The sequence below is a fragment of the Myxocyprinus asiaticus genome, chromosome 48 (genome assembly GCF_019703515.2).
Source record: "Myxocyprinus asiaticus isolate MX2 ecotype Aquarium Trade chromosome 48, UBuf_Myxa_2, whole genome shotgun sequence".
Classification (NCBI taxonomy): domain Eukaryota; kingdom Metazoa; phylum Chordata; class Actinopteri; order Cypriniformes; family Catostomidae; genus Myxocyprinus; species Myxocyprinus asiaticus.
This window is the reverse complement of record NC_059391.1, coordinates 6,320,204-6,344,317: the sequence shown is the minus strand read 5'-3', so window position 1 is coordinate 6,344,317 and position 24,114 is coordinate 6,320,204. Positions and strand designations below refer to the sequence as shown.

Sequence of the window (24,114 nt, the reverse complement as noted above, 5' to 3'; positions counted from 1 at the left end):
TCAAAGAGTTCTCATCAAAAAATCCTCCATGTGCAGCAATGACAGCTTTGCAGATCCTTGGCATTCTAGCTGTCAGTTTGTCCAGATACTCAGGTGACATTTCACCCCACACTTCCTGTAGCACTTGCCATTGATGTGGCTGTCTTGTCGGGCACTTCTCACGCACCTTACAGTCTAGCTGGTCCCACAAAAGCTCAATGGGGTTAAGATCCATAACACTCTTTTCCAATTATCTGTTGTTCAATGTCTGTTTCTTTGCCCACTCTAACCTTTTCTTTTTGTTTTTCTGTTTCAAAAGTGGCTTTTTCTTTGCAATTCTTCCCAAAAGGCCTGCACCCCTGAGTCCTCTCTTTACTGTTGTACATGAAACTGGTGTTTAGCGGGTAGAATTCAATGAAGCTGTCAGCTGAGGACATGTGAGGCGTCTATTTCTCAAACTAGAGACTCTGATGTACTTATCCTCTTGTTTAGTTGTACATCTGGCCTTCCACATCTCTTTCTGTCCTTGTTAGAGCCAGTTGTCCTTTGTCTTTGAATACTGTAGTGTACACCTTTGTATGAAATTTTCAGTTTTTTGGCAATTTCAAGCATTGTATAGCCTTCATTCCTCAAAACAATGATCGACTGATGAGTTTCTAGAGAAAGCTGTTTCTTTTTTGCCATTTTTGACCTAATATTGACCTTAAGACATGCCAGTTTATTGCATACTGTGGCAACTCAAAAACAAACACAAAGACAATGTTAAGCTTCATTTAACGATCCAAATAGCTTTCAACTGTGTTTGATATAATGGCAAGTGATTTTCTTGTACCAAATTAGCAATTTAGCATGATTACTCAAGGATAAGGTGTTGGAGTGATGGCTGCTGGAAACGGGGCTTGTCTAGATTTGATCAAAAATGACTTTTTTCTAATAGTGATGGTGCTGTTTTTTTTACATCAGTAATGTCCTGATTATGCTTTGTGATCAGTTGAATGCCACTTTGGTGAATTAAAGTACCAATTTCCTTCCGAAACAGCAAAATCTTTACATTATTCCAAATTGTTGGCCACCAGAGTATGTGTGTATATATATATATATATATATATATATATATATATATATATATATACAGTATATGAAAATATGATTGTTAGCAAATATCCAATCACGTCTGAAATGAATGTTCTGATTGGTGGATCAGCTTAGTTGGACTGTTTGTCTTGCCTGTGCCATCAGTTGCGCTCCCACCTCCTGCAGCTCCATGCACGTTTAGAGAGAATCTTTGTACACTTTTTAAAAATAAAAATAAAGATAAGACAAGATAAGAAACCAAAGTTTGCTTTAAGAATGAGCAATAGTAAAATCGATGCTTGCCTTGGCAAACACCACTAAAACAGCTGGAGACTCAGTTTGAGACAGTATTTGCTATAAATATGCATAGTGTTATGTAAGATAAATACTCTTGTATGTAGCCTACCTGTGCCTCTCCCTTGAGTGCTTTTGTAATGCATTTTGACTTATTGTGGTCAAAGCGTGACCTTTGAGTTCAATAAAACAGGCTGATGTCTCATTCTATTAGATGTAGTTTAAACATCATGCAAACTTCAAGAAAAATATACAGTACCCCTTGTTTTCATAAATTACATTAAAGAGCTCCAATTAATTACATAATCTAGCGGAAACAGTGGTCTCATTGAGTCTGTGCCTAGCATGTGTGTTCTTGTTTAATGAGGTGGCTGGCCATGAAAGCTGACATCTGAAGGAACACATATAGAGTGAGTAAGAGTATGTGTGTGTGTTTGTGTGTGTGTGTGTGTGTGTGAGAGAGAGAGAGAGAGAGAGAGAGAGAGAGAGAGAGAGAGAGAGAAGGGGGCATAAAATCAGCATTTGACACTATGCTAAATTTCCATCTATTCATGCTAAAGTTCCAAGCCCATCAGATTTGCCATTGCTCCATTGCTCAACTAAACAGCAGGCCAATTGTGTTGGGTCGCTCTTAATAGAGATGTTGTTGTAACATCTGAACAGGCTCCCATCCCTTCAAGTCCAGTTTTACCTCTGCCCCCATTCTCAAGCATCCCGACCCTCAACTTCCCTTCATCGTAGAAGTCGATGCCTCTGATACTGGAATTGGTGCTGTCCTTTCCCAACATTATGGAAACCCAGGCAAACTACACCCCTGTGCATTTTTCTCCCAGAAATTAACATCAGCAGAGTGCAATTACGACATCAGTAACAAAGAGTTACTATCTATCAAGGCCGCACTAGAGGAGTGGAGACACTGGTTAGAAGACGCACTTCATCCATTTCAAGTCATCACTGATCACAAAAATCTGGAATACATCAAGGAAGCCAAGAGATTAAATCCTCACCAGGCCAGATGGGCACTCTTCTTCACTCGGTTCGATTTCACAGTCACATATCATCCAGGAAGTAAGAATAGTAAAGCTGATGCTCTGTCACGTATCTATGAATCTGTTGAGACACATATTAGTCTGGAGAGGATTCTACCTTCCTCCAGCATCATCGCACCCATCCGGTGGGATATCATGGAGGAGATTCAACGCATTCAACAAGAGGAACCTGTGTCCCACTGGCAAAGTGTACGTTCCTTCCAGACTGCGCAACAGAATTATTCAATGGGTTCACGCATCACTCTCCTCTGGACATCCTGGAATTAACCATACTATTACTTTAGTCAGGAACTCTTTCTGGTGGCCAACACTATCCACTGACATCAAAAACTATGTAAGTGCCTGTCAGACCTGTGCACAATGCACACCTCGTCAACTACCTGCAGGACTACTAGAACCACTACCCATTCCACAACGACCCTGGTCTCACTTGTCCATTGATTTCATCACTGACCTGCCTAACTCTCAGGTATCCACCACCATGATGGTGGTCACCATTGATCGCTTCTCAAAATCATGCCATCTTATACCTTTGAAGGGTCTACCCACTGCCATGGAAACTACTAAAGTACTGTTCAATCAAGTGTTTCGAATCTATGGATTACCTGATGACACAGTCACTGATCGAGGACCACAGTTCACTTCAAGAGTATGGAGGGCCTTCTGCCAACTACTCAACATCAACGTCAGTCTCACCTCTGGATACCATCCACAGGCTAATGGACAAGTGGAGCGTCTCAATCAGGAAATTGGTAGATTTCTAAGGTCGTACTGTAGTAAGGAACAGGAGAATTGGAGCATCTTCCTTCCATGGGCAGAGTATGCCCAAAACTCCCTCACACACTCTTCTACGGGTTTGACCCCTTTCCAATGTGTCCTGGGATATCAACCTCCCCTATTCCCTTGGTCTGGGGAGCCTTCCGAAGTGCCTGCCATGGATGATTGGATTAGAAAAAGTGAGCTAGTCTGGAACAGTGCTCATGTCCATCTTCTACGAGTCATTCGGTCTCAAAAGCTCCAAGCTGACCGACACCGACGCCCTCATCCTGAGTATCAACCAGGTCAAATGGTGTGGTTTTCTACCCGGGACCTACACCTGAAACTCCCCTGCAAAAAGCTAAGTCCCAGTTATGTAGGTCCCTTCAAGTTAATCCTGTCACATACCGTTTAGAATTGCCTGCCACTTACCGCATCTCTCCTTCTTTCCATGTGTCCCTCCTGAAACCGGTCCACAAATCACCGAGTCCTGAGGCTAATGACAAGGGACCTCCTCCGCCACTTGAAATCGATGGAGCTTCTGCCTACCTAGTTCGGGAGATTCTTGATTCTCGCAAGAGGGGTGGTCAAATTCAATACCTCTTGGACTGGGAGGGATACAGCCCAGAAGAAAAATCGTGGATACCAGCCAAAGACATCTTGGACCCATCACTCATCAGAGACTTTCATCAAGCCCATCCGGATCAGCCGGCCCCCAGATCAAGAGGTCGCCCCAGGAGAGGAACACCTAGAGGTGTCTGTAACATCTGAACAGGCTCCCATCCACCAGAGGGAGCCCTCACCTGAATATTGAACTCTTGTCAATTCCTGTTCCTACCACATCAGTTCCTGTTTGGACATTCTCCATGTATATATAAGCCATATGCCCACAGTATCTCCTTGCGAAGTATTGCCAGTTATCTGCCTTACCAAGCCTTGTTTCTCTGCCATTGTTTTGTCTATTGTTATGACCATTGCTTATGTTTGCTGGATTTAAGTTTCTTTATTACTGTTTTTGGATTTGTTGCCTGAGGACCGATTTATCTGTGTTTTGACCCAAGCCTGTGACCTGACAACGTTTAAAGAATACTGTTTGAATTGTTTGAGCAACCCCTCTAATATATATCTGCAAATGGATCCCACTCAGCCTACCTCATCCTTTCAGTTGTGTTCCAGAGGCAACTACAGCACAGTTCTAAGAGTTCTGCCCTACATCAAAAGGGGGAAAGGGGGAACTCAGTCATATTTGCTGTTTATGTGCCAAATTAATAAGTGGTGCTGGCCCAAACCCTTAACACCCCATATTAAATCTTTATGTAGCCTATATGTGTTTTTGAGAAGATGTGTGCTATCATTTTTTAAGCAAACACCCGGAACACCAATCACCTAACAATGCCACAATAACCATACAGAACATCCTTGCAACCTTTTAGCAACACCCTGTCAACCACCCAAAACACCGTAGCATTGGGGTGGTGAGTTTTACTAGGGCAAGCAGAACTCACTTTGTTATTATTATTATTATTATTATTATTATTATTGTTGTAGTGTTATGGATTTGATTAAGGGAAGTTGGTCCAAGATCAGTGTTGAGAACCATCTACTGTATTACCTGGAACATTGGAACAACGAAAGAATTTGTGGTAATCTCTTGTAAAAATGAAAATAAACCACTGGCTCCACAGTTGGCTGGAATTCATAAGGCAAGATTTGCATGAGGCATGAAGTCATACAGCGTGAAGTGTAATATTCGTTCAGCTTATGGCACAAGATCTTTCAAAGCAAAGATATGAAGACAGAGGATCGAAGGATTAAGATGCCCTAATCTTAATAAAACCACAAAGCCTCCTGGGAACAACTGCATATTGTGTGCGCCAGCATTTAAAATGTTCATGTAGCACACTTTTTTTTTTTTTGTTAAAGGGATAATTCACCAAAACAGGAAAGTTCTGTCATCATTTATAGTTCATTGGGGAAACTATCCTGTTAAGTTTTTATTTTTTGTATTTTTTTTTCGTCTTTAACATCACCTAAATCTGCTTAACTGACTGGATCACCCATAACAGATGTCAAAAAGTAACTGATAAGGTTGCTTCAAAGGTTTCTAAAAGCTCTCTTGAGGTGTGACCAGATTAAAGGCAGTCAATCATTCTCGCTGTGATTAATTATCCTGACAAGCACACGTTAAGTGATCACTGCCTGCCGTTCCGCTCTGTAATGATTTAACCCAGAACATTCAGACACAGATAAGACTGCTCAACCTGTTAGACAGATGCTCAGTTATTTTTGCCCAGAGTTTAAAAGATCAGCATGCTCAAAGTCATGCAGATGACCACCCTCAAAGCGCTCAGTTGCTGTAGCTAGACTACTAATGCAACATCAAACATCGTCGAACATTACTTTCATACACGTCAATATAAACTTCTTTTGTATGACTTCAAAGTGTTATGTTTTAATACTTAGTCATATCAGAAGGTAGTAATAGGCACTTTGGGTGGTTTCAGCTATTACATATTATTTACGGTAATGTCAGTTGAACTACAAACTAAAATCAAATCGACAAGTTGCAAGTAGTTTTTGAGTTTTATTTTTTTGTTTGTCATTACATCTGTTAACTACTGTTTTCTGTTACAGATTTCAAGTCTTTCAGTACATTTACATGCACTCTAAAAGTTTGATTTCAGTCAGACCAAAACAATAATTTGTCTTTTAAAATTGTTATGTAAACACTTTAGTCCGACTGAATTCAGTCTGATTTTTGCAAGGTCGGACCAACAGACCTTCATAATTCGATTGTAGTACTTTAACCTTCTTAGACACCCACGTGACTGCTGTGTGCAAATCTGCTGTGTCCATTTCCTTTTTTGATTTGTAACTAGTAGCACCTAATAAACAAGCAAATAATAATAATAAAATAAATAAATAATAATTTCTTAATAAATAGTTAGAATAAATAGAAAAAATAAATAGTTTTCCTAAAAATTGATGTCCACATATGTGGACAGCAGGACTAAGTTGTGAAATTTTAAGTAATACTAAGCTATAGAAAGTCAGATTTTTTTTCATCAAATAGTTTATGTATCCAGGAGTGTTGGTTATTCTCGTTTTTGAGATGTTATAGACATTACAGCTGATTTTCTATAAAGCTGAATTAATAATTCTGATTAAAATTAATGGCCAGCATTATCAAATCACTGCCAAACATGTTACAATAAAATTTAGTGCATTTAGTGAATGACTTAACCTCCAGTGTGCTGTCTGTCTGCACTGGTCTCAGAACAGTTAGAAATGCACCTTATTTTCATTCAAACTCCATATAAAGCCTCTGAAAGCAACATTTTTCAGCTTTTGCTTGAATACATTGATTCTCAATGTGAAAATGCATAGTAAATATATAAGAATGCATTTACTAATGTTAATTAATAGAACCATATTGTACAGTGATAACAAAATAAAATATAACAAAATTAATATTAAAATAAATCAAATTACCCACAGATGTGTTATAGCTGAAAATGATTCAAAATAGCTAACATGTTTTTTTTTCAACTTTTGAGGGTATAAGGTCTCAATTTCCACATATGAGGACATCATGTTTATCAGCGGGCTGATGCACGAAAAATGAACGGATCTTTTAAAGCAGCATATCAAATGAAACTAGAGACTATACTCTTTACAACCAAACAGGTTTTAATCATAAAAGTTAAAGAGCTTTCTTACCAGAGGCATTTTTGTTGGTGCTGTGCCCATAGTAGCACATCTTGGAAATTGACGTCATGCTATTGTGTCACGTGACGTGGTGCACCAGATGTTTAACCCTTAAATGACAGTGTAGAGTCTTGTGAAGAGTATTCAGTAAGTTTAAATTCATTTTAATTATACGTTGCGTATAGCGAAGCCAAAATACAACATCCACACATGTGGACGCGGGGTCACACAAGGTTAATCAGACCACAATTGCCGTTGTGCTCATGCTCTGAAAGACAGAGATGACATACAATGTGTATTCCCAACACTGCCTCAGCTGACATCCTTTGAATATTTGTTTAAGCATTTTGTCATGTATATTCGGACAGACAGGTGACGACTGCAGCTCGACTGAAAAAAACACTTTAGCTCGATTGTAACTGCACACGTAAACGTACTGAGCATATTAAATACTGCAACATTAAACAACATTAGTTGTACAGTATATATGTTAATATTGACATCTTTTGTATAAAAAGTCAATCTTTTGGATAACTTCAAAGTGTTTTTTTTAATACATATTCTTATTTTGTATTTGGTATGGTAATTGATGCTAGAAAGAAATAAAAGTGGTGTCAACATCAACTTAACTACAATCGATAATCACATTTTTAGTCTTTAAATTTTTGTATTAGCTAGCATTTTAGTTTAACTGTTAGCAACTGCATTTACATTTATTCATTTGGCAGACGCTTTTGTAGCTGCTACTGTTCTATGTTATGAATCTCAACTCAGGGTAACACATTTAGTACTTTTACTAATTGAATTAAAGACCTCTGACATCCGAAACAGGTGTTTTTAGGTGCGGTTAACATTAGCCTTGTGTGAAATGCTTCAGTCAACATTTGGAGTCAAAAATACAGTACCATTGTTTGTAGATGTGTGGGCGGACCAAAGCCAAGTTTGGTGAATTGGAACATTTGTAACTTTCATATTGTGTTTTGATCTTTCTTTGAATGGCCATCATCACAAAGGCCATTTTTGTCAGCAGGAATTGCTGGTGAAGTACCAAAAAAACCCTTATGAAGAGCTTGTTTGTAAAGCAGGTGGTCTTTGTTGAGTTTAAAAAAGCCACTTAGACACTTAGAGTATGAGGCCTCTGGGCCCATAAAGGAAAGAAACCCCAACCCTTAACACACTCGGATACACACACAGAAACAACTGGCTCGTGTTAGACCAAACACATCTTTACTTCTAGACCAATTAGCCACCAGGAATGCACTCTATATGGACACTGCTGCTATAACAGGGAAAATGAGACAGTCTTCTTGGAGTAAAAAGAATCCAACAAGAATTTCAATTTAAATGCACTCAAATGGAAAAAAATCTATGTTGGCCTTTTATAGACTTTTAGGTCTGGTGCAAAGCAAATGCATTTTTTATATACATATGCCATATTGAAAATTGTCAAAAGGCTGAGAAATATTGTGTTTCTTGCATATCGCCCTGCTAGTTCCTGGTGTGAGGCTCTGTAAAAATTAATTTACATCTCAGTTGGTTCAGTTTACCGAAATAACCCCTTTCTCTCTCTCTCTTTCTCTTTTGACACTTTATTTTCCCATTAGTGATGACCTAAGACAAATGTGGAGAAGAGATTCTTGGTGTGTTAGTGTATGGGGACAGGCTGTGGGAAAGGCAGGCGGGTGTTCAGTTGGGACGTGGGCTCATGGGAGATGTGATGCTATTACTGACAGTTTCTAAACTTACAGCAGTTCATAGAGGCTTGACTAGTCGTGCTCTCATGGTGGAAAAGTGAAAATGATGTGTGAAATGCTCAGAGGCAGTGTAGATCAGATGCTTACCTACAGTCAAACATTTATATCCCTAGACACTGAATGCCATTCTGTGTTATTCTTAAAATACCTTGAAGTACTACCATTGTACTTTTTGTAAGAGATATATTGGGGTAAAGAAACACATGAGCCAGTTTAGGAAATAAAATGAAACAAGTCTGTCAATTTGCTTCACACAATTGAAGGTCGACAGTTTGATGAAGGTTGCACAGTAAACATAATGTTCACACAGTATCTGCTGTTCTAAGAAAAACAAATTGAAACAATTTCAAAAGCAACATTCCGCTAAAATTACATAGAGACTATTGGTGCTTTTACCTCATGTCGAAATTACTGTAATTACGAGATTCCGACTTGTAGAAAGTGTTCACATTTTCGTAGAACTTTTAATCACAAGATGTAAACCCAGAATTCTATGAAAGCTCCAACTTGACATTTGTGACGTCATGTAACAAGAACCAAGATGGCAGCGGCCTCAACAGTTAATGGTAGTGAACACATTTCTGTTTGATATGCCATTTTATTATGCCATTGTTACCTGGAGTGCTTTCTTTGTTCTTAAACATTTTGCATGGAAAGATAGAGTTGAATTAATGAACTGATGTTGCAATAATAATAATAAAAAAAAAACTATTCTGATATCAACAGCAAAGCTATTTTGGCTATGAGTGTTGCCATAGAAACAAATAACTTAATGAGGTCAGAGGATGTGAACAGCTCTGTGTAGAATCTCCAAGTTGCCATCTCACAGTTACAATAATTCCGACACGATGTGAATTCAGCATATTTTAAATACTTTTCACTGTTCTAAAATGTTGACTGTTGCAGAAACAACATTCTTCTATTCTTAAATTCAAACTATTTCAAAGACAACATTCCGCTTTTTTGAAATTCAAATTTAAACTATTTCAAATACACCATTCTGCTGAAATTCAAATATAAACTTTCAAAAACAATTTTAAAAATGTATCTTAAATTTTGAACTTCAAAACTACATTTCTAAACTTTTTCAAAAACAATATTCCTCTATTCCCAAAATACAAATGTAAATATTTCAAAAGCAAAATTCTGCTTTTCTGAATTTCAGATTTTAATTATTTTAAAAACAATATTTCGCTCTTCTAAATTTCAGATTTAAACTCTTTCAAAAACAATATTCTGCTCTTCCAAAATTCAAATTTAAACTACTAAAAAGCATTTTTCACAATATTCAGTGCGTATCTAATGGGCAGAACCTTCCTTCAAGACCTACATCAGGAAATACATTTTACTTTTAACTGTAACGTGGACTGCAGTAACAAATACTTATAGTATGTGTATTTGCAGCCATGTGTGCTCATTGTAAAGCCAATGCATTGCACAGAATGGTCAGCATCAGCAAATACTACAGGCTTTGTCCTGCCCTCATACAGAATAACAGACACACACACACACACACACACACATGTAGAGGCCTCACCACAGTGCAGCTGGACAAATTTGTTGTGGGTTGGATTTGGATTTAATTGTAGGGGTTTTTGCTCATGCCAGATCCCACCACATGCATACATGTGCATGCATCTGTGCATTTGTTTGTAATTCTTTTTAATTTAGTTGTGCATAGTCATAATATGCATGCTATTAAATATACAGTATAATGTAGCAATCAACAGAGAAATTGGAACCACAGAACAATCTTTAAATGGAACGTCCGTTTCTCTCTGACTTTCCTTTCGGAAATCCTGACCAACGCTTAATTGGAAAGCCATGGAGACTTAACCAAGAATATATATTTTTATACCTAGCTGAATGTTTTGCATTTACAGTTATGTACCTCAGGAGAAAGAAAATCATGTACTCCTCTTGAAATCTAGGCAAGCATCACAATTAATATTGCTCATACTTTAGAATTAGGGATTTCAACAAACCATAGATATTAAATTTTGGAACATAACTAGACCTACATGTTTGTTCTACAGCTTGTTAAGGAAAGGTGTGGTATTATTTTTATTCAAATGATTGGTAAATCACACTGGCAATGCCCTTGCAACCACCCAGAACACACTAGCAACCACCTGGCAATTTCCAAGCAACTGCAAGTCAGCCACTTAGAATACCTTCCTAGTAATGTCCTAGCAACCAATCAGAACACCCTGGCAACAACCCAGAACCGCCTAGCATTCATTTCATATTGCATAGTTATCGTTGCTATCTTTAGAAGCATAGATGAAGGTGATGAAGGTGATGTCTTTAGAAGCATATCTTTAGAATCTACTTCACTCAATCAAGTTATTTTTGTCTTCACATGTATTGTTGGTAGTCAGAACCCTGAGACTGTAAATGCACTGTAATATACGTAAATCGCAAACAACTATAAGGGTGTTTACTGTAAATAAATGTCTAGCTTTGTCTACTGGAATTTATGTTCCTGGTGTATTTCAGCTGTACGATGAGTCATTTTCCGTAGTACTTTACCATTACCACATTGTGGTTTTACAAATAGCTTGTATCTGTGAAGACAGAAGATGCTTTTTAATGATTTAAATTGTAACTGTAGTGGAATACAGTTACTTATATTTTGTATTTTAAATATGTAATCCCGTTACATGTATTTCGTTACTCCCCAACCCTGTCTGCAAATACCTTACATTTCTACCCTGGGCTTGATTGAACTAGAAACCATTGGCTTGTCTAAGATTTGGCCATGTGGGTAGTACGGAAAGATGCATATAAACATTCTGGATGGATCTAAGTCCCTTAAAATTCACGGATGAGATAGAGACTGTCATTCTGTTAGGACCAATGCATAAATCAGAAACAGGACTTACAGTACTGCTTTGTTTTTTCTTCTCTGTTAGGGTTCCTTGCTTGTTTCATTTTCCTTGGCAGAGTTCTCACACTGAAGGCCAAAGCTAAGCTCTGTCTTCCCAGCACTACAAAGAACCAGTGAGAAATCGATTTGGCCTGCTCTCACACAAGTTTCCTCCCTTTATTCCTCTGTTTTTCCTGGTTTTCCATCTGGACAGGAAGTCACTACTGGAGGCAACTCTACTCAATAAAGCAATGATGGCTCAGCAAAACAAACCAGTTTTTAAGCTGAACTCTGTACGATTTTGGCCACGATTAAGCCATATGAGACAAATTTTGATATCTTTGTAGGTCAAAATCAGCAGTATTTAATTGCTTTGTGTAACATGTTTACCAGCAGCATGGATATTAGTCTTCAGTTCTGACAGTTTCAGAACTTTTGGGTCACAGTCATGTAGTGTTACCCTTGACGTTATAATCGTACTGTCAAATTGAACTTAAATTTGCGCAAAAGAACGAGAACAAATTCCTTCTTATGCTCAGCCAAGACAGACTTCTTACACTCATTGTCAAAACATTGCAAACATTAGTGCAAGGGCTTGCGGTACTACTTTAGTGTTGTACGTCAACGATGATGTCAGAACTTACATTTGATCACCTCATTCAACACTGCCAATTGTGACCAAAGCTCTAAGATGTCAAAAAACACTGATGTCCCAAAGTCTGCCATAGCTTTTATGCAAGATCTCACTGTGGTCATATTGTACAATCTGACAAGCAACTATCGTAAAGGACAGAAATAAATGAATAAATCGGATGATGTGCACCCGGCTTTAAAGAGTGTTTCAGGAAAGTGTAGTGTGAGGCTATTACTGTATCGTAAACCAACCAAGCTCTGACTCACCAAGTCCAAAATATCTCAGCCCAATTAGAGTGGAAATTGGAAGAGGTTGATGGAGCCAAGTAGATAATATTTCATGTTATGTAAGCATAACAGCCCTTTCATCCAAGTTTTAACAAAGCCATCCTGTTCTAACGCAATAATTTAATTTTTTAGAAGCTTCCATTAAAGTATAGAACATGCTGCATTGCTCTTGGTTGGGAAAGACTAACTTCCATTCAACAGAGTGTCCAAGGAAGGTCCCATCCAGCATATCAACAAAGATCAGTGAGCTTAAACAGCCAGTTTGTTCCAGAAGCAACCATTGCAAATGTCACATGAGATGTTTACGGAGGAAGTGACTGTCCTGACCTTGTGCAACCTTTGTTATCTATGGCAACACCTTAGAGGACAAATTCTTTGTTCAAACAGGCAGCAAAAATCTGATTTTCTTAGTGTATCTGATTCAGATTTTTTGGAATGCGTTTCAGTCTAAACAGTCAGATCGGATTTCAAGTAGTTTTTGGGTCACTCGAAGGATGTCTAGCATCATATAAAGAGTGCAACAGTGTTTGGAGATGTGCTCGAATACACTCATTTTCGCTAACTCTTTCCTCAAATAGGAAACTTGTAAATAGTGAATAAGTGCACAACAGACCATTTCTCATATGCATTGTCAAAGAGTCTAAAATTATATTATTATGTAAAATTTATACTAAAAGACCTGTTGTAGCACTTTTTTTTTTTTTGTAAATAATGTGTCACATTTACAAGAAAACTTTGTCACTTCATTTGGCCTGACTAGTCTTCTTTATATTTTAGGTGTTTTGTCGCTCCCGGCTCATTTCAGTCCATACACAGAAGGACGTCAGACGGGTTTGGAGAGCAGAGAGGACGCATACGCTGAACTGGAGCTCCGGACACTCGAGCAGGCATTACTGGCCACATGCGTGGGCAGCATCTCAGAACTAAGTGAGTGTTTATCAGACAGACAGGAAGAATCCTGTCTGTCTGTTATGTCTGATACTCCTGGCTTTATCTGTCTCACTCTTTCTCTCTGTCCATTATGAAACATGCTGAATCATTTGCAACTCATAAAGTACACATTTAAGCTATAGTTTATGCACTTTTCATACATGCTACGATGTTTCATTGTGATGCATATTGAAAAAAAAACATTATGGATATTCTCTGAAATGCAATACATACATTATTCAATAAAATAGGCACTTTATTGGCCTAATACGTGATTGGTGTGACAAATTGTGAATGTGAATTGTCAAAGCGTTTGCAGCTTAGTAATATTTACAAATACAATAAATAATGTTGTAAAATGTGTTGTTAAATAATAATAGTTAAAAATAAAAATTATAAATAAATACTTAATGAATAGAACAATAAATACACAAAACTAAAAATATATAAATTACTGAATTGGAAAAATAATAAGGAATGACAATCAATAATTAAGAGTAATTAAGACGAATAAAAAAAATGAAAAAAATAAATAAATATACAATGAAGGAGCAACAATAATAATGTAAACATAAGTATTTTAATATAGGTACTCTGTTAAATAAAGTCTTAGTAACACAAGTGATATTAACAAATACATAAAAAAACTTTGTAAAATGCAATGATGCAAAGTGTGAAATGAAATAATAACAGTAATAATAATAATAATAATAATAATAATAATAATAATAATAAAATACTACAAACTTAATGTATAAAACAATAAATAATATAATAATAATATATACAAATAATATAATAATAATAATAATAATAATAATAAATACTACAAACGTAATGTTTAAAACAATAAATAATATAATAATAATATATATAAAATAATTTATTATTAATAATAATAATAAATACTACAAACGTAATGTTTAAAACAATAAATAATATAATAATATATATAAAATAATTTATTAATAATAATAATAATAAATACTACAAACGTAATGTATAAAACAATAAATAATATAATAATAATATATAAAAATAATTTAAGAATAATAATAATAATAATAATAAATACTACAAACATAATGTTTAAAACAATAAATAATATAATAATAATATATAAAAAATTATTTATTATTAATAATAATAATAATAATAATAATAAATACTACAAACGTATTGTATAAAACAATACATAATATAATAATAATAATAATATAAAAATAATAATTATAATAATAAATACTGTAAACTTAATGTATAAAACAATAAATAATATAATAATATGTAAAAAATAATGTAATAATAATAATAAATATTACAAACTTTATATAAAACAATAAAATAAATATACATTTAAGAGAAAGCACAGAATTAAAAAAACAAAAATTGGAAAAATATGCAATAAGTAAACGGATAAGTTAAAATGGATAAAATAAATATTTAATATACAACAAAGGAACAACAGTAATAATGTAAACACATGTATACTAATATAGGTACTCTGTTAAATAAAGTCTTTTCATTTTTATTGTGAAACAATGTTAGCATCATTTTGTTATTGCATTAACATTCAAGGTACATCTCATTATAATTATCAACCATCAGTCCATTAATGTGTTTAGATTAATTCAAGTGTGAAGTCATTTCCATGTGGTTAAAATCCCCACCAGTCACAGTGCTTTTACTGACACTCAACAGAGACAAGATATTTCCAAGTATCATAAAGAGAAACACTTGTGTGCTGTTGTCCCTGCCAAACCAGTGTGTAGAAGGAGTTAATGTGAATGCTAGTTATCTTTCCAGGCTGATTAGCCCATTATTTCTGGGTAAACACCACTCATATCAGTCCCGAAAGAGAGGAATATTTGCTTTTTAAACAGAACGTTTCATGAAGGAAAACAGACACAAAAGGAAAGATTTAAAGTGAACTCAAAGTGCTTTAGGGCCCATTGGCCAGTATCTAGTTTTGTAAGTGCCATCTGTACCTCTGTGTCCAGATAATTCCTGCAGGATGTTACGCCGGCCCCTCAGCACACTAGAGCATAAGAAAATACAAAAAAACAACAACATCACTCTTATCAGAATAACAAGTCTCTCCTCTGACTTGATAATACCAGACTCACATCTACCTTGAAATGAGGGACGCAATGTCTGCAGTGCAGACGGAATGCTTGGCTCCTTTGATAAAAGCAATGTCAGTTCTGGATTTTTGTTGGATTTTATTCAAATTTCCGGATGAAATATCCCTTTAACAAAAAAAACTTGTTAAAAAATTGAGTGCCTTATTCTACAAAGTTTCAGGGAAATACTTTTAAACATCCAACTTTTTTATGCCCACACGACTGTCAGTTCATTGTACTGTTCTGGTTCCCTCCTCACTTGAGTGTATATTTGAAAATGGGATATTTCCTCCGCAGTCAAGGAGTTTCTTTGTTGGCACAGGTCAGCCTTCTCCGTGCTGTCTTACCTGCACTGCTGTGTTTACCCATCATGCCACGGTCCCAGTGGCGGCAGGGTTGGACTTACCGGTGGAAAATCACATACGTCCTCCTGCAGAAGAGAGAACATTCCACTGTTTGTGTCCCGCAGCACAAGGGCACGTTCATGCAGGCACACAAACTCAATGAATTCAGTGAGAGCTCTCTTTGTGTGCTGCCCGTGATGTTGCTGGCTCTGCTGGCATCTTCCTATGAGCAAGTAAGTTTGAGCCAGCTGTACCTAGGAGGCTGGGTGGACACTGGGGCATCTGTACGGCTTCAGCTGCCCTGGAACACTGGACACACATGGGCTATCCACATAACCTAACAAGAAGGATTTGGGCAGCTTCAGTTACCATTCAGTTTATTGCATCTTTTTTTTTGTTTTTTTCATGCAATGAAAGTGAATGCTGACTTTCTTCCTAACATCACCTGAACTGTCCCTTTCACATGGCATGCTAAATAGTAAAATTGACAATTTTGTATACAAGTCACTGGCAAATGAGGTTGTGTGAAGTGATAGAAAATTAGAAATCTTTTACAAATCTAGTGTAAATCACATGTCAAGTTCGTAGAAATCTAATCTTTATGTCCATTTAGATTTTTATACATAAAAATAAAATAAAAATAAAACATTTATAGCATTTTCAACAAATTTTTTATTTTTTTTATTTAATCACTTTAAAAAAGTAAAGTGGTGTGATCGAGTAAAAAGTAATAAAATACTTTCCTTTTATGTGAGTGTACGCATAAATCATTTATTTCAAAAGGTAAAAAGTATTTTGGAGTCACAAATATAAATAAAAAAAAACATTTCAGGGTTACCCCATTTGACCTAAACAAAATGTGCCTTTTCATAAAAATGTCAAAATATCTGATTTATTTATTTATTTATTTTTAAACAACTCAGTCTAAAGGGATTTATTTGTTTTATGTTTTTGTCACATGACAATTTTTTTTTTTTTTTTTTTGTCTACCTCCATGTTGGTTACACTGATTTGATTTGGTGGACACAATTGTTCCACTACTTCTTTTTTAAAGAAATAATAATAACATATTTAATAATAACATGTTTTTTTTCTACTTCTAATTGCCAACATAGAGGATTGAAGAATTTTAGCTCAGTTCATTTTTTTTTTATAATAATAATAATAATAATAATAAAAAGATCTGGACATAAAATGAGCATCATGTCATTGACCCAAAAACATACATTTTTGTAAATGGTCTCTTAAATTTTGATGGTTTCATGCTCTCGACAGTTAATTATTTTTTATTTTCTTTTTTTGTTCATAATAAGACTATTTATTTTGCCATTCTAAGTATGCACACTTCTATGGTTAGTTGTATTGTATTATTAGCATCTAGCATAGGTTTTACACTGCTGTCTGCAACCCTATCAGAACAGACCTCCAAATCATTATTGGGTCACAACCCACCAGTGGCAGTGAAGAACCACTGGATCAAATAATGCAATGCCTTTCTAGCATTGGTAAACCTTTTAATAAGATTTAAACATTGATATTTTACATTGGCAAAAGTACAACATAAAGCTATGCCATCAACCAATTGGTAACTTTGTGAAAGGGTAAATGTATTGCTTAGTTTGGAGGGACAATTGTTAAAGAGCCTTACATTACACCCAGTATTACCATGCGCTTTGTGAATTTTTTATTTAATATCCCCATTCCAATAAAGCTGATCTGAACCTTAGGGGCAGGCATTAGTAGCAAAGCCCCAAACTTCCTGATTGCTTCATACATCTCTTAAGACGCTGGCAGAACACAATAGGGCTCTTTCAGATCATAACAGAGATTCCTCTAACTCAGACAACACTCTGTGGTTTGAAAATGAATTCAAGAGGTGATTACCTCGAATGAAGACTGCAGTCGGCCCACAATGATGTCCTCTCAAATTAGCATAGACTTAGACATGTATTCAATGCTAATATGTATAGATATAAGTACTTTAGTTAATACTTACACTATTTCTAACACTGTTACTTGGTAATCCGTTTTTCTTTGTACTCCTTGTGAAGCAGTGCGAAAGATGTTCTTATCTTTGTCTCAAACAGTGAGATACGTGAGGAAAAGACATATGCAGGTGGACATATCATCCCTAAAGTTGCTTAGAGAGAGATGTTTTCTGTCTTTTCACATTCTCTTTTCATATCAGCTCTGCCAACATGTGGTTTTTAGTTTTAGTTAGTGTCCAATGTCTTGTTAGCCCATTTCTGATTGAACTTTGTATGCAATTTGATGTCACTAACCTCCATAACCTTTGCTGTATGCTATAACTTTTTTATATGTCTTTGAAGTGGTCATCTTATTTGAATTGTTTCCTTGTAATATTTAAGGAATAATTGATATTGGATCATTGATTTATAATGTTGACTTGACAAAGTTATTCAGTCATTCAACAGTCTTGGTTTAGTTTTTTTTCCTGAAATCACTAAACCAAGGCCAAAATGATCAATTGTAACTTCTCTGAGATTTTTTATGCACCAAACTCAGCACAGATATTCAGACTGTTCTAGTGTGCTATATCTTTTCTAACTGATTGGAATTACATTTCCCTTACGATTACAGTTCACTCGACATATGGGAAATTCCTTTTCCGACGACCTAGTTGAAACCCTTCTACAATTACGCCAATTCTAAGACTTGCCATGGTGTTTAAGCCCCGCCCTTTTAGGCGCGAAGCTGTCCGGTATATAAGCGGGCACAAAAACACAATTTCTCAGAATTTTCTTCCTTCAAGATAGCAATTCATCTCTCGTCTTAGAAGCCCTCTGCATTAGTCACTGGACGGAATCTTCACAAACTTAGAAGACTCTCTGCTCCCCTACAATGTTCCGGTGGACATTGTACACCTCGCCATTAGACGCTTCATTGGTGAACGGGGCCTCGCTTCAGTGACACACGTACTCCATGCAGCGCTTCGGCCTGAGTATCCTTTATTGCTATATCTGCAATATATATATATATATATATATATATATATATATATATATATATATAAAAGAGCCGCTTACGTGTTTGCGTTAGAGTTTTCTGAAAAACCTGCTTTTCCGAACTCCTCCTAGACTGTTGGTCTGATTCGCACAACACGTTTACGTGAGATGTGGTTCCGTAAATATTTCGTAAATGTCAGAGCTCTCAGAGAGACAGACTGCCCTCACTGTGAGGGCATGAGTCTCAAGGCACTTCGCTTGCTCTTCGCTTCGCTCTGAGGGACGATTCAGCCTCCTGCACCCTCCCACCCGTCTCTTCTGTGGCTCCCAAGGGATCAAACCCTGTGAGCCCCTCAGTCTCCTCAAAAAGCCTTGATGAGTGGTTCCTGCAGTCCGGACGTCATCAAGCGACCGCATCCCGCAGATCTGCCCCATTCTTTCTGGAGGTTCATAACGAACTGACAAAAACCTGGCATGCGCCCTATTCGTCTCGCTTGCACAGCGATTCCACTCTCCTCATTAAAGTGGACCACGGGGAAGACAAAGGTTATGCCCAACTACCCCCTGTGGAAGAGGCGGTAGCGGCACACCTCTGCTTGGAAATCACGCCCAATTCATCCTTCCAAGCCTTGTCGACTAACGTCTGCACTGGCTGGAAAAGTATACTCATCAGTGGGTCAAGCTGGTTCAGCACTCCACGCGATGGCGGTGCTCCAAGTTTTCCCTACTAAGATCCTCAAGCAAATGGACGAGCAAGGCTACAATCCAGAGACATTTAAAGAGCTCTGCACCGCTACGGACTTAGCACTACAGGCCAATAAAGTCACTGCAAAAGCCATTGGCAAATCAATGGGCAACCTGGTGGTGCTGGATCGTCACATCTGGCTTACCCTCACAGAACTGCGTGATGTTGAAAAAGCCGCCCCCTTTGACGCTCTGGTGTCTCCAGCCAACCTATTCGTCAGTTCTGTGGAAAGGTTTGCTGAGCGCTACGTTACGGCTCAGCAACACTCTCAGGCTATGAGACATTTTATGCCAAAATGGAGCAGTACTTCATCCCAACCAGCTCGCTCACACTCTAGAGCTGTGCAAGCCGTGGCCCAAACATAGGCAGCCGCTTCAGCGCAAGTCATGTGCAGATGGGAAACCCCCCCATGCAGCAAAAGTGCTCCTGACGAGCACAGCCCTATGAAGCGGAATGCAGAGCTCACTGTTCCTTTCACCTGTCCCGAAGAAGGCTCGATTAGAGACACACAATGCTGTTCCTCTCTTCTCCATTGCTGTTTGTCAGGAAAAGATTATTGTTGTTCAAAATGGTATTCAAAATGTTGCTTCTGTGTCACACATTCAAATAAAGAATGTAAAAAAGATTACGGTGCTCGTTGCACATGCGCAAGACACTCACACTTTCTCAATAAAGAGCTCTTTTCCACTTCAAAGCCCACACATTATGCACAACTGCTTCCCAATTGTGAGCGGCGCATTATGTCATATAGTGAATTAACCAAATTGCCCTCTGTCCCATTACGCGGATGGGTGGCGAACTCTTACGGGCATTTCTGACTGGGTGCTAAAACTGATCAAACATGGTTATACGATCCAGTTTGCACGTCGGCCACCCCGTTTCAACTGTGTTCTGTCTTCCACGATTCCTCCCAAAGACGCGCCGGTGTTACGAGCCGATATACACAATTATCTTGCAAAGAACGCAAAAGAGGTTGTTCCAGATTGTCAAGCCCGCAAAGGGTTTTACAGCCGCTATTTTCTTGTCCCAAAGAAAGACGGCGGACTTCGGCCAATTTTAGATCTGAGACATTTTAATCGCGCACTTGCAAAGTGGTTTGTGTCGATAGATCTGAAAGACGCGTATTTTCATGTACAAATTGTACCACATCACAGGATTTTTTTGAGATTCGCGTTCGAGGGAACCGCGTATCAATTCAAAGTCTTGCCCTTCAGATTGTCCCTGGCTCCTCACACGTTCACAAAGTGCATCGATGCGGTACTCGCCCCTCTGAGACTGAGCGGCATGCGCATTTTGAATAACCTCGACGACTGGCTATTACTGGCCCAATCAGAGGCTCTGTTATGCCAGCAGAGGGACTTATTGCTCCAACATTTGAACAGCCTGGGCCTCAATGTCAACTGGGAAAAGAGCACGCTCTTCCCCCAGCCAACAAATTTCCTTTTTGGGAGTCCGTCTCGACTCCATGAGTGAGCGTGCTCATCTCACAAGCGAGCACATTCAGGCCATTCTCCAGTGACTGTCTCAGTTCAAACTGGGGAGAACACTTCCACTGAAGCTGTTTCAAAAAGCATTGTGGCTTATGGTGGCGGCATCCGCCATCATTCCATTAGGTCTTTTACACATGAGACCTCTTCAGTACTGGCTCAAGCACCGTGTGCCACGGCATGCCTGGCACCAAGGATGCATGCGCGTCGCTATATCTCACACACTCAAATTTACTGCAGTGACAACTTCTTCTCCTCCATCTGTCTTGGTAGCGTTAGAGGTCTTCTCGGGTCCTAAGATCTGTACCCGACCCAAATTGACCAGAATCACTTCTTACACGAACCCAACGTGCATAAATACACTTTTAAAAAAGAAAAACCCGGAGATGGGCAGGGTGGTGGCATTTGAGGAGGTGTCGTATAGAAGGCTAGGCAATTTTATTATTATAAAAAAATTTTATCTGCGTGTGTACTCGGACTTGGCCACAGGGATGTTTGTTGGGGGTCGGGGTGGGATTGGGGATTGGGAGGGGGGAAGGGAAATAATGGGGTTTAAGGGGAATAATGGTTGACTCTGTACATTAATGTTTTGTTGTGTTATGTATCGTGCTTGAGGAGCAACCAATAAAAATGTTAATCTGAAAAAAAAATCCGACCTGAGACAGGCCCGGTAAAATTAGACCCAAGTCCGACCTGCCCTGACGGCAATTTTTTTCAAACCTGACTGGACCAAATGTAAAAGGCAGCGACGTCTACACAGCCTGCACGTACCAGTATCCAGGAGGGTTTGGTAATTACACACAGAATGCATCAAAACCGCTGCACTTTCTCTCATAGTGGAAGTGTTTTTTGCAGTCAAGGGGGTGCTCGCGTCGCAGTTTCAGGGGCGACCGTTGCCATAGTTACAATCAACAAGAACTCGTTTGCGAGAAGTCACCTATACACACACCAACAGCAGCGGCAGACTTGCAATTTCTGTGAGAGAAATATTCTGCACATATTTATCCTCACCTCATTTAAAAGTGCCCTGGCAACACTCTATTGTACAATTAAGATGAAGTTGGACCAAACAGATTTTAAACTTTGTTTCTTTAACTGTTTCTGTAGTTCATATAGTAGTTAAATCATATCAGTAGTTAAGTCATAATCAGTTGAGAACATGAAACATGAGATTAAAAATGGCATTTGTATTTATTGTTGATTTGTGTCTTTGACCTGCTTAATAGAGAACCTGATGCATTAGGTTAGCTAGGGGGAAAAAATAGCTAGATACTGTAATAGAGCAAAATCTTTAACAAATATCCCACATTGAAATATGATTTGTCGAATGCTGTTACTAATTCTCATCATTATTCATCAGGTGACCTGGTATCACGGGCCATGCACCATATGCAGCGTCTCAGTTCAGTCCGTCACGGCCTTAGTCCGGCTCGCCACGTCCGCCAGCAGCCCGTGTCCTGGTCTCCAGATGCCCTCCACACACTCTACTATTTCCTGCGATGCCCACAAATGGAGTCCATGGAGAACCCCAACCTGGATCCACCCAGGATGGCCCTGAGCAAAGAAAGGTGAGCCCACCTCCCATGAATCCAGGCTCCAGTCCACACAATGGGCATTAAGCTAATTAACCACCCTCTAATGACCCATTGATATGTAAGTCAGGATCTGTGAAATCCAAGAGCCTGAAGGTGCTTTTAAAGCTGTTAATTATATAGTAGAACTGCGAGGCCGCATTCTGGAAATTCATTGAGTTTTGTTCTTAAAGTGATTGTTTCAGAGGAGTTTTGGCTCATTAGCTGTCTTGCTCTTGGGATGTCCTCAGGACATTACCTGCATTACTGTGAGTAAATAAGAAGATATATATAATTCAGGGTTCATTTACAGGTGTACTGTAAATATTGTCTGTAAACTGCATGGAGGTATGTTACAAAATTTTACGGAAAACCAGTATTTGTAAAGCTACTTTGAAACTGCAGCTTGCCAAGATACATGCCACTCATGATTTAGATACCTTCAGTCAGTTTACAGCTATAATCGAGCTACAGAGGGATTGGATGGAAAGATGTCAGCTGAGGAAGTGGAATCACTGAAGTGATGACAGCTGAAGCATGAAGCGTTGGAAGTCAAGGCCAATAGAGAGCACAACAGTATGGTTCCCGTAGAAAAATCCCATTCACTTTCTGCAAAGGCAAATTTATTTTTAACAATAACTTATAAACCTTTCAAGAAAGACCTAACGTGAGCTTAGAGATTGTTAATCAATGTAATATAATTCTACTGAAGCCCTCAGTCCATGTTATTTCAACTTCATTTATTAAAAATCTTGTAGCAGAATTCCTTGTGAAGAACAACACTACCCATGATCCAGCAGAAAAAAATCCACCAATCAGAGAATCGTGTCTAACAAAGTGCACCAAAAGAGCTCTGCAGCAGACACTCCCATGATACACTTTGACGGATGCAAAGAAGTTGATCTTGATCTCAAACTATTTATTTGTTTATCTGAATATTTAGCAGTTTTCTTTAAATATATTGATTCTACGCATATAATCAAAAACATTAAATCAATAGTTTTATATTTTTTCCATCGTTTTTTATTCAATTACGCCATTTGCAATTCTTTATGGTATTGTAGTTCATTCCCTCATGTAGTTCATTGTGCCTTTGTCTTTTTGTCTGATTTTCAAATACTTATTAAATAAAAAGTTTGTAATGTTGTGATTCACTGGCTTGGAGCTGGTTGGTTTGATTCATGGCTTAGAACTGTTTTATGGAAGATTTTAAGAAATCTGTATGGAACAAATTAATGGAGAAAATACTTCCAAAATCAGGACAGCTGAAAAGTGTTCGGGCAATGTTGCACTCTATTGTGGTCTGATTAATGTGTGTATAAATGCTGGACGAAGCCAAGCTACAATCGCATTATCTAGGTCTGTTAGTCTGACTTTGCAAAAATCAAACTAGTACGATTCAGTCAGAATAAAGAAATCACATCATAAAGAATTATCGACTGATATCAAACTTTTATTGTGCATGTTAACATATTGAGTGTAGTTAGGTACTTTTTGTTAATACCTTGTTAGTGTTGCAAAAGTTTTCAAAAGCAAACTATTTT

At 37.7% G+C, this 24,114-nt stretch overlaps 1 protein-coding gene across 1 annotated transcript in view; it reads left to right on the top strand.

Annotated features, from left to right (window-relative positions):
- LOC127437077 (ankyrin repeat and BTB/POZ domain-containing protein 2-like) overlaps positions 1-24,114 on the top strand; it is a 78,387-nt gene that overhangs the window by 25,213 nt on the left and 29,060 nt on the right. Inside the window, exons 2-3 of the mRNA XM_051691721.1 lie at positions 13,182-13,331; positions 22,360-22,567. Coding sequence (XP_051547681.1) covers positions 13,182-13,331; positions 22,360-22,567 — 358 coding nt within the window. The remainder of the gene's footprint in view (positions 1-13,181; positions 13,332-22,359; positions 22,568-24,114) is intronic.